Source organism: Carassius carassius, chromosome 16, assembly GCF_963082965.1.
Source record: "Carassius carassius chromosome 16, fCarCar2.1, whole genome shotgun sequence".
Lineage (NCBI taxonomy): Eukaryota > Metazoa > Chordata > Actinopteri > Cypriniformes > Cyprinidae > Carassius > Carassius carassius.
Genome location: NC_081770.1, coordinates 22,149,214 through 22,159,498, shown reverse-complemented (window position 1 = coordinate 22,159,498; position 10,285 = coordinate 22,149,214). Strand labels below are relative to the sequence as shown.

General features: G+C 37.5%; 1 protein-coding gene across 2 annotated transcripts; it reads right to left on the bottom strand.

The window, feature by feature from the left end:
• Positions 1 to 1,494: 1,494 nt before the first annotated feature.
• LOC132159922 (guanine nucleotide-binding protein subunit alpha-11-like) lies at positions 1,495 to 6,860 on the bottom strand. 2 transcript variants are annotated; one of them, XM_059569593.1, is made up of 8 exons: positions 6,712 to 6,860; positions 5,614 to 5,780; positions 4,867 to 5,051; positions 4,493 to 4,647; positions 4,175 to 4,303; positions 3,120 to 3,249; positions 2,870 to 3,023; positions 1,502 to 2,754 (listed from the first exon to the last, which is right to left on the bottom strand). In XM_059569593.1, exons 2-8 carry the CDS (start codon positions 5,756 to 5,758, stop codon positions 2,552 to 2,554), a joined length of 1,101 nt encoding a protein of 366 aa, XP_059425576.1. In that variant the 5' UTR covers positions 5,759 to 5,780; positions 6,712 to 6,860; the 3' UTR covers positions 1,502 to 2,551. The 2 variants fall into 2 exon arrangements, with proteins under 2 accessions (XP_059425577.1, XP_059425576.1); XM_059569594.1 differs by lacking the exon at positions 5,614 to 5,780 and having other exon boundaries at positions 1,495 to 2,754; positions 6,712 to 6,853.
• Positions 6,861 to 10,285: the final 3,425 nt, after the last annotated feature.

The following is a 10,285-nucleotide window of genomic DNA, read 5'->3' as shown; positions in this document are numbered from 1 at the left end:
ATGCATCATCAATGAGGTTTATGCTAAATGTGGTCGGTTAATATCACTTTCTTAATATATTATTTTTTTGTTTAAAAATATTGGTAGCTTAAACATTTAAAAAAAAAAAAGGATAATATGAGATGAGTACAAAAATTGCAAGAGCAACTTATTCATACAATAATTCATAGAAGTGATAGATTTGCAGGTTCTGACAGTAACTAATAGGTCTTCACTGAAAAAAGTACATTTCACAATAATCACAAATAAACTACAAGTAACACTAAATTAAACTTGAAATTTGGAAATAGGAAGACTGAAATAGTGTTTTCTTTAAAAAAAAACATGCTGCGATAATCTGCTGTATGTAAGTACATAAAAAAGTGTACAAAATAAAATGTGATGGGCAACTGATTCAAATGGAAGAGGTGACCTGGAAAGTAGGCTAACTGATGGAAAATGACAGCTTTTGCTTTCAGTTATGCAAGGCAAGTAGAATCAAAACAAACTTTACTGTAAATTTGTCTTCTTGGTGCCCTGCAGAGGTCAAGTTAATACTTTCAGTTACATTTCAATATAATAAGCTGTAATATACCACAATAATAGTCCGGAGGTGAAATGACCAATATTTATTTCACTTCCAGGATGACAGGGATATGTTTTGGAGGGTATCATCATCTGTTGCGAAGGACGTTGTTGTGGAATTGCTGTTCATTCTAAATGCAAATGCTAAATTGTTTCTTGGCAGGGCTTATACTTTACTGAAAACACAAAATGCAATACAATAAAGATGTAGATCCAGGCATACAAGGATTATTTAGCCTTGATATTAAAATTATTCAAATATTCTGGATCTGTTGAACCAATTTGGCATCAAATCGATTTACAATATTATGTTGGCTATAGCTCTTAATTTCTTTTGTTCATGACCTATTTTCGGTGGAAAATGTATGCATCCTCTGTTTTCGCGTTATAGATTTAAATGGTCATGAGATGTGGCTATTTTGGTTACAAGAAGACACTGGGTCCTTATTGCCCCAAAGAATAGATGATGTTCTGTTAATGTGTATGTGTTCCTGGAAATCCTTGACATTGTATTTCGTTTAGCATTGTGTCTGGTCCAGTGTTAACTGGTGCTACAGTCTATAAAACAGCTATTCCAGATCTCAAATTTGATTGACTAAGCAACAGTTAGAAACACAATTAAATAATGTTGACTGTCGGGGACTATTGAACAGACATTTGGAAGTTTTTACTTTAAAATACAATGAATTGAAAATACTAAATGTGTAAATAGAGCACTACTAATGTGTTCTATACAACACTATTGTATGAGTGTTCCATCGGGTAATCAAAAGCTGCATCCACACTACTGCACACTAAAACACTTGGGCTAAATTCTAGAAATACAAAATGTAATCCCAAGTGGTCAAGTGCAAAGACCACAGGTGTGGGGATAGGGACAGGCCCATGGAGTCGGACACCACTACAAATGAGTTCCCTAACAAAGTGCATTATACAGGTTTTTAGGAGGGTGCATCTGATATGCATACCTCTCTAAATAGGTTAAAAACAGCATATGAAAAGGCTAGTGTGTCCGCATTCATAGTATTCATGAAACAACGGGCAAAAACTACCTGAATGACCTACTACCTCTGTAGAAGATTTTGAAGAGTGCATCCAGAGGACAATTTACTATCCCATGAGGCCACAGGAGAGGATTTGTGTGCTGAAACGAAGCAACTAAAGCTGCTAGGTCCCATGACCAAGACAACATGGCAAATGTAGTACATCCAAATGACATGCATACTATATACATTCATATTATACAGAACATATGTTATTATTACTATCAACCTTTTACACTATTTGCATAGTAAAACCACAGCTGAGATTAATTCTGACACACTACTACACCGTGTAGTGAACAATGGCTCAGTCATGAGTGGGCCAGTGCTAGTCTTTGTCACATCCTATTTTGAGTATGGAGACACTGTCTGACAGACAATGACACTTCACTTGACAGGTCTGTCTCAGGATGCATCTGTAACACCTCAGTTCTCTTTTTGTGGTGTCCCTACCTTCCCACTTGGTCTTAGTGAGAAGTTCACAGTTACAAAAGTTACCACTACATTTTACGTTGAATTGTACAATATAGCTAAATAAGAACAGCTTTATATTTTTTAGGGAAGCTTAATTTAATAGTTCATTTGAGATGTCACACCGAAATCTGAATTTCATCTCATTAAATAACAAACTGACGCTTTTCTCAGACCAAAACACCTTTCTGAGGCATGTTTTTAATTATAAAAACTGAGATCACAGTGATTTTTAATGGGTGTAAATTTAAAACATAGATTTCTCACATGTAAACATAGTTATTATGAACATGAAAACTAACCCATAATTACATTTTGGATGGTCAATTATAAATAATGATAAAAAAATTTTTTTTAGTTTGGATGAAGAGTATGCAAACATGTCTCCATAAAATACTAGTGTTTCTGAATGTACATGGATTGGGATTAATACAGTCGATGCCGAGTGCCATAAGGGGTGCGTCTGGCGCCCATTAGAACATTCCAAAATCTTGTAAGGCCTGGACGAGGACGGTGTCTTTCACGTCAGTGAAGACTTTCTGGATGTTTTTGGTGTCTGTGGCACAGGTGAAGTGAGAGTAGATTTTTTTGGAGTTCTTGGTCTCATAGGAGACTGTTTTTTGTATATATAAATTCTTGATGAACGTCATGGCATCTTGAATGTCCCGACGTTTTCCTGAAGGTGGCGCCAAACCACAGAGGTAAGGAAAAGAAGAACAAATCAGACATGCCAAGCAAGAGATCGCGCAAATAAATTTGCCTTACACTTAATTTAATGTGCACCAATCTACCATTAAATTCAGGAAAGTATGTTTTTAGGTCAGAGAACTGAATCTTCTCGGCCAGGATGTCTTTTTTGTTTAGGAAGAGAATGATGGAGGAATTGGCAAACCATGCTGAGTGGATGGTTGTGTAGAACAGCGACAAACTCTCTTCCATACGGTTCTGGAGCCAAAGAGAGCAAAAGTACATAGATGAACAGATTTATCATTATAACAATGGAAGGACTGTAGATATTTGAGGAGAGAGGCAGAAACGTACATCCTTGTTGTTTTCCTCCAGAAGTTGGTCGTACTCGCTGAGGGATGCCAGAAATATGAGTGACATCACATTTTCAAAGCAATGAATCCACTTCCTTCTTTGTCCTCGCTGACCTCCGACATCTACAATCCTGAAAAGACAAGACAGACCAGAAATCAAGTTCAGCCATCTCATCCACTTTTCTATTCGATCTGCTGTGGTGGATTTGCATATCAGATTTGTCCCTAAAACTGTATCCTTCTCCCTTTTGGTCACATTTCTTCTAAATCAGATAGTCGCTCACCTTGGTTTCCTTGAACGTTCGGTCGTGTCTGCATAATTAACTCATTTGCCAGAGGTTCCTTGAAAGTTACGTAAACAACAAACCACATCCAATGCACAGCATGTCAAGAGTTAAGACTTTGTTTGTATTTCAGGATATGATGCTTTCATTGGTTAAAGGGTTAATTCACCAAAAAATGCACTAACTATATTATATTATATTTTCCAAGCCTTTATTACTTTCTGAGAAAGAAGAAAAGATGTTCTGATGTATGTCAATAATTTCCTTTTTAAATAAAAGTCAATGGGGTCCAAAACAGCATGTAATGTGGTAAGATAATTTATTAAAATAGTATTGGCGACCACAGTGTCTATAGACAGAGACTTTTCACATCAAAACTAAAGCATACTTTGGGCATTACAGATTGAAATTGTAATTATTGTCAATGAAACAGCTGGAAAAGAAGGATGTGTTTATGAATCGTGTTACTGTTATGAACCAGTGTCAAATTCTGACATGAAAGAGAAGAAAATGTTGGATAGTTATTTGGGGGTTTTTTTTGCACACAAAAAGTATTATTGTAGCTTCATAAAGTTATGGCTGATCCACTAATGTTGAATGGACTTCTATATCGATGTCCTTACTACCTTTCTATGCCTTGAATGTGTCAGAAAGCTCTCGGATTTAATAAAAAATGTGGGGTTTGAACGACATGAGGGAGAGAAATTAATGATAGAATAAATTTTTTTGGATAAACTGTCCCTTTAAGGGGCTTGGTTGTTCATTGCTGTACCTGAGAGTTATCTTCTCCAAAGTAAAGCAATGGTCTGTGATGCCAGTCGTGGGGAATCGGACTTGAAGAACATCTTGAGGTGAAGGGATGTAACCTTGAGCTGCGATGCGGTCCAAGTTATCAATAAAGCTTTAAAAAAAAAAAAACAGTATTTAAATGCTTTGATTGAAAATCCATGTGCCATAGAATTCATTGTGAAGCCTTATTTGCATATCATTTGTTGCATGGAATTGTCAATGGCATCAGGAAAAGCGAAGAGGAAATAATCAAAGATGCAGGTAGTCAGGAAAAGACAGGAACTGTGTTAAACACACTTACTATTTAGTCGAGTCTAGCAGTTGATACTCTCTGCGCCGACTGTAACAAATCTTTAAGCCTTTGTCTGCCCATAGATGATGAATAACCTCTACATAACTTCTCTGCAGCTGCGTTATTTGATGTATATCCAGATCCTGGAACCACTGGGCATAAATCTATGGATAATACAGACTTAAGACACTACATTAGGATCCAGTCTATCCTAAATTGGTGCTAACATACAGATAAAAATGTTGATTTTTTATTATGTATGCAAAAAATTCTTACAGTTCATAATTTGACATAGTTGATTCTGATCCAAAATATAGCTATGATAATATGATTGTTGATAATAAAACGATCCTCATTAAAAACACACTTGGCTTCCTGATCACCTCGTTCTGGGGGTTGGAGTAGGGAATCCTAAGCACTTTCATGGCATCTGTCAATGCACACATAGATTGGAAGATATTCTGAAAAACCAGTTTAGTGTAGTTACGTCTATCATCTTCAGAGTAGCCGCTTCCATGAATGATTTTCATCTGCTTCATAAACGTGGTCTTTCCGCTTTCTCCTGTGCCTAAATGAAAACAAAATGAGCATGCTTAAACATTAGAGACCTCCGAACAGGAAACCTGAAAAAAAGCATACTAGTAGGCTTACTAATTACCTAAAATTTTACACTGCTCTAAAATAGTAATTTGCCATTGTGCTCAGTGGAATGTGTTCTGTCCTATATAAGAACAATCTAAGTTTTAATTGTGTGTTTGAATGTTTATTTATGTTATGATCAAACCAGAAAAATATCTGTATGTACCATATTACATAAAAATGTTGCTCCTGTTTTAGGGAGGGAAGAGGAACTGAAGTCACACATTTACTAAAATTACCCTAAGACCAAAAAGGGAAGTTAGTTTTTATAACTACAAGTCTAATCAGCTCTTATATGAACATCTGACAGAAATTACCTTCAAGAAATGATGTAGGCCTAGCTAACAAACACCTGATGACATTTTCTGGCACGACATTCAATGCTATGATTAAATTTACTTTCACTAGAGAAAAATTGTAAGTTGAAATATAGATCAGCATGTTTCCAGTTTTAATACACTTCTGATAAAAGTCTGACAGAATCATCTCACCTAACAGAAGCACCTTGATTTCTCTCCGTTGTCTTTTCTTCTGCTCTGCAAGGATGCGTTTGATTTCATTATTTATGTCGATGGCGTTCCTCTCCTCTTCAGACAAGCAGCAGAGGAAACATGTACAGAAGTAGTAATGGCCCATTTCTCCAACAGAAATGGAGTAACTATGAAAACATAAACAATTCTTCAATTTATGATGTCCAGCATTATCATTTTTTAATTATTTTGTAGTATGTGTTCGTCTTTAAATTAAATGCAGATTTGACAGTTTGGGAAGCAAAAGGAAAGTGGAGTGGAGTTTGGGTTTAACGTTAGTGATTACAGAACGCTTTGAGCTCTGTATTTACTCTTATTCAGACCGGCGTTCTTTGCGTTGCATTTTTTGTTGGTGGAAAAGAAATAATACGAACTAGTTTGCTTTCAAAGCGCTACGCACAGTTTTAACAGTCAAAGAGTGTGTGGTAAGATTTAAGTAGTTATACAAGTAATATTTGACCATTGTTTGACTATAAAGAAAATATTAAATGATTGGCATTAACAACTATGCAAACTATTTGTAATTGAACAACGTGACAAGATAGGCTACACAGAGCTGTTTTCAGCAGGCATATGAATGTGTGTATAGGCCTATTTCTGAATTAATTTGATGAACATGTTATGCACCTGCTTAAAATGTATTAACTCATACCCAAACTTCAACTTTAATACTTAAACCTGAACTAGAACAAAATAAATAGATACATTTTGATTCCCCCCATGTTCAAGACACGGTCATGGCCATGTATTAATTATGCCTAACGTTACTCGTTTAATTGTTCATGTTAACTGCATTCATTCTGTTGTGTGATATCGGCAAATTGAAATAAGCTTAAGGTTTTTATTGAATTTTTTTTTTTCAACATAATGTGTGGCTTCTAACATCACCAATAATAGTACACACAGAAATGAACAGTTGCACACAGAAATGTTTAATTAATCAATCACTGACTGCAATGGAAATGTTAAAGGTCTTATGAACAAATGCACTTCTACTGTACAGTATTTCACTATATTACACAATCTCTAAAACTAAACATGACAAAGAGAAACACTTACCTTTATTTGTAAAACCTACGGTGTGTAATGGGAAACAACATCCATCTTTTTCGAAATAAACTGTGGCTGTGCCACCTTGAAGGAATTTTCCCAAACAGAGTTTCTGTCAACTGAGCCACTTCGGTTCACTACTGACAAACTACTTGCATTTCCTGAAAGTCTGCCATATAATATGCTAGGTATGTTGCAGGGCAGAAGAGAACCAATGGGAAGTCAGAAGAATGAACAATGACATTATTCCGCAAAGCTTAGTAACTATTTAAAGTGACCAACACAATTTGGTTTTATATTAGGAGTATTTCTTTTTATAGTATTGTCATACTGTGAAAATTGGCCGGACTGGTTGTCACACAAGCAGTGAAGTGTCACACAATATATTAATTTTAACTTTTGACCATAACAATGGTTTACTCTGGGTTTTAATCATTTTACTGTATAAATGTAGCAGAAATTCCAGGAGACTATAATACCACAATAATAGGTGATAATGTTACTTTCACTTCCAGGATGAGGAGGAAATGTTTTGGCATAGGTTGCTGTTTATGAAGCATATTTGCACCATCTGTTGTGAAGATCGTTGTTGTGGAACTGGTGTTTGTTCCAAATGCAAGCATAAAGTTGTTTGTTTCTTGGCAGGGCTCATAGACTGTTCAACACGCAAAATGCAATGCAATAAAGATGGAGGTCCAAGAGTGGTTTAGTTTTGATGTTAAAATGATTTGATTGTTTTGGATTAGTTGAACTATTTTAAATGACAATGAATTGAAGCATGTGCTTTTATTAACATGAATAAAGAATAGAGAATAGAATAGAAGATAGCGTGTTAAAGGACTCGGGTGCTTAAAAATAAAAAAAGTCATCATTTACTCACCCTAAAGCTGTCCCAAATATGAGTTTCTTTGTTCTGTTGAACACAAAAGAAGACATTTTGAAAAATATTGGTTAACAAACAGCTGGTGGTAGCCAGTGACTTCCAGATTTTTATTTATTTTTTAATCATCAGTACAATTATATCTACAGTAAACATGACAATACTTGGACACTTGGATTTCGCTGTACATCGTTAATTGATCTTTCACACAGAGTTTGATTGAAGGGCAATCTGACCTAATCATAATGCAAAATCCTCCATTTTGTCTGACAAATCAGACAGAGTAGATTAACATCTGTGGACTTTTTTACATATGTTTTGTTTTTAGCATATAGAAATTGAATAAAGTGCATAAATAAAACACTTCATACTATCAAACATGAACTGATTCTTAGTAAAGATCCAAAAGTGATTAAGTCAAGTGCAGTGAGTGATTAACATTAAAGGGTTAGTTCACCCAAAAATGAATATTAGCCCATAAATTACTTAGCCTCAAGTCATCCTAGACTTTCATCCTAGACGTATGACTTTCTTCTTTCAGACAAATCCAGTCAGATTTATATAAAAATTTGTCTTTAATCTTACAAGCTGTTTAAGCTCACTTTACTAAAGAAGTGAAACAAAATGCACCCATCATTACTAAAAAGTGTCTCACACAGCTCTGGGGGGTGAACAAACGCTTCCTGTAGTAAATTGATGCATTTTTGTAAGAAAATAATCATTTTAATCTTGCTCTCACTGTTGTACACAGAAGCAGCTCAGAGCAGATGAGGTCAGTTTTGCGCAGACTGCTGTCCCTTTAAGACCAACTGCATGGATCCAGTATACTGAAACACATCTGGTTTTCACCCAACTGTTAATGTTTATTTAAAGGTGTCATATGATGTTGCTAAAAACAACATTATGTTGTGTATTTGGTGTAATGTGGTTAACGGTTCAATAAACACATTATTTTCCACATACTGTACATTATTGTTGCACCTCTATGCCTGTCTGAAATGCGTCAATTTTTACAAAGCTCTGAAAAGGGAGATGTACACTGATTGGACAGCTATCCAGTGTGTTGTGATTGGCCAAATGCTTCAAGCGTGTGACGGAAATGTTACGCCCCTTAACATACTGTGATGTAATCTACCAACACAATGAGACAAAACCAATAAAACACATTACAAATGAGACATTTGTTGCATCCAATGTGGATATAAATACTGATTAAAATTACTTATACTGTGTTTTTACGCGTTGCGTTGTATTGCGTATCTCACCACATAAACATAAAACCATGCATTTGTGATCGGAGAAACAACAAACAACAAGCACTACTCTACACTCCTTAAAACTTGCGTTTGAACCATCAGTGGCAAATTCTTTAAACATAAAAAAAATTACTTATAGGCTGTAGAACACTTTGTAGAACAGTGTGGCAGGGGGGGCGTGGTTTAGCGAAGTCTGCAGCGGGAGAAAGAATCAGGAGACGAGCGGTAAGTGAGTGGTTTGGGCAGAAATTATCATCACCTGTTTCTTGTTCCAGTAATTGGCGTGGAGAGAGTATAAAACGCCAGGGGAGACGGAAGCAAGTGAGAGAGAGACGGACTGCTGACGTGAAGCCGGAAACGAAACCGGAAGGAGTAAATCGAAAGTGCTGTGACAACGTGTCAGAATAGAAGTCACCATTTGGTGTTTGCAAAGTTTAAGTTATTTTCTGTTTAATAAATATGTCAGCAGTCCTGCCGACCCCTTTGTCCTCTTCCTTGCCCACACGAACTTACTACACTGGTGCCAAAACCCGGGAAGGAAGTAGGACCACGGCCGCCGCCATGCAAAGCCCGTCCTCAACTGGGGGCATTGGATACAAGCCGCGTGGTTAAGGTGCGGAGCGTACACGGGGATGTGGTGGAGTATCCGGTCCTCCCAATTATGATTCAATTCCGGGGACAAAAGCATAGTGTGGAGGTGGCGGTTAGTCCCCACCTCCGGCATCCGATAATTTTGGGAACGAATTGGCCCGCGTTTACGGTTTTATTGGGGTCGTTATGTGCGGATGCCTCTTGGGAAAATAAGGCGCGGAAGGAGACCGCGTGGGTACAGGTGGGGGAAATTGAGCCAGGACCGCTGGGTTCTGCTTCAGGGGAACCGAACGAAATCGAGAGACTGATTCTCTCGGAGCGTGATGACTTTCCTCTGGAGCAGTCTCAGGATGAGACACTAAAACATGCGTTTCAACAGGTCCGCGCCATCGATGGCCAGTCTCTTCAACCTGCCCTCCCGCTCTCCTATCCATATTTTGCCATCTTAAAAGACCGGTTGTATCGAGTGACCCAAGACGCTCGGACAAAAGTAAATACAACCCAGTTGTTAATTCCAAAGGGCCGCAGGGAAATGCTTTTCCGTGCGGCTCATTCTAATCCTATGGCGGGCCATTTGGGACAAGCCGCAACACTAAATTGCCTCATGACCCGTTTCTTTTGGCCGCAGGTGGTGCGCGTCTTGTCCGGAATGTCAGTTGGTGAACCCACCGGCCGCCCCAAAGGCGCCTTTGCGCCCTCTTCCCTTAATGCAGGTCCCCTTCGAAAGAATTGGAATGGACCTCATCGGGCCATTAGAGCGATCGGCACGAGGACATCGCTTTGCATTAGTCATAGTTGATTATGCAACACGATATCCTGAAGCGGTGGCCCTCCGCAACATTTCCGCTAAAAGTGT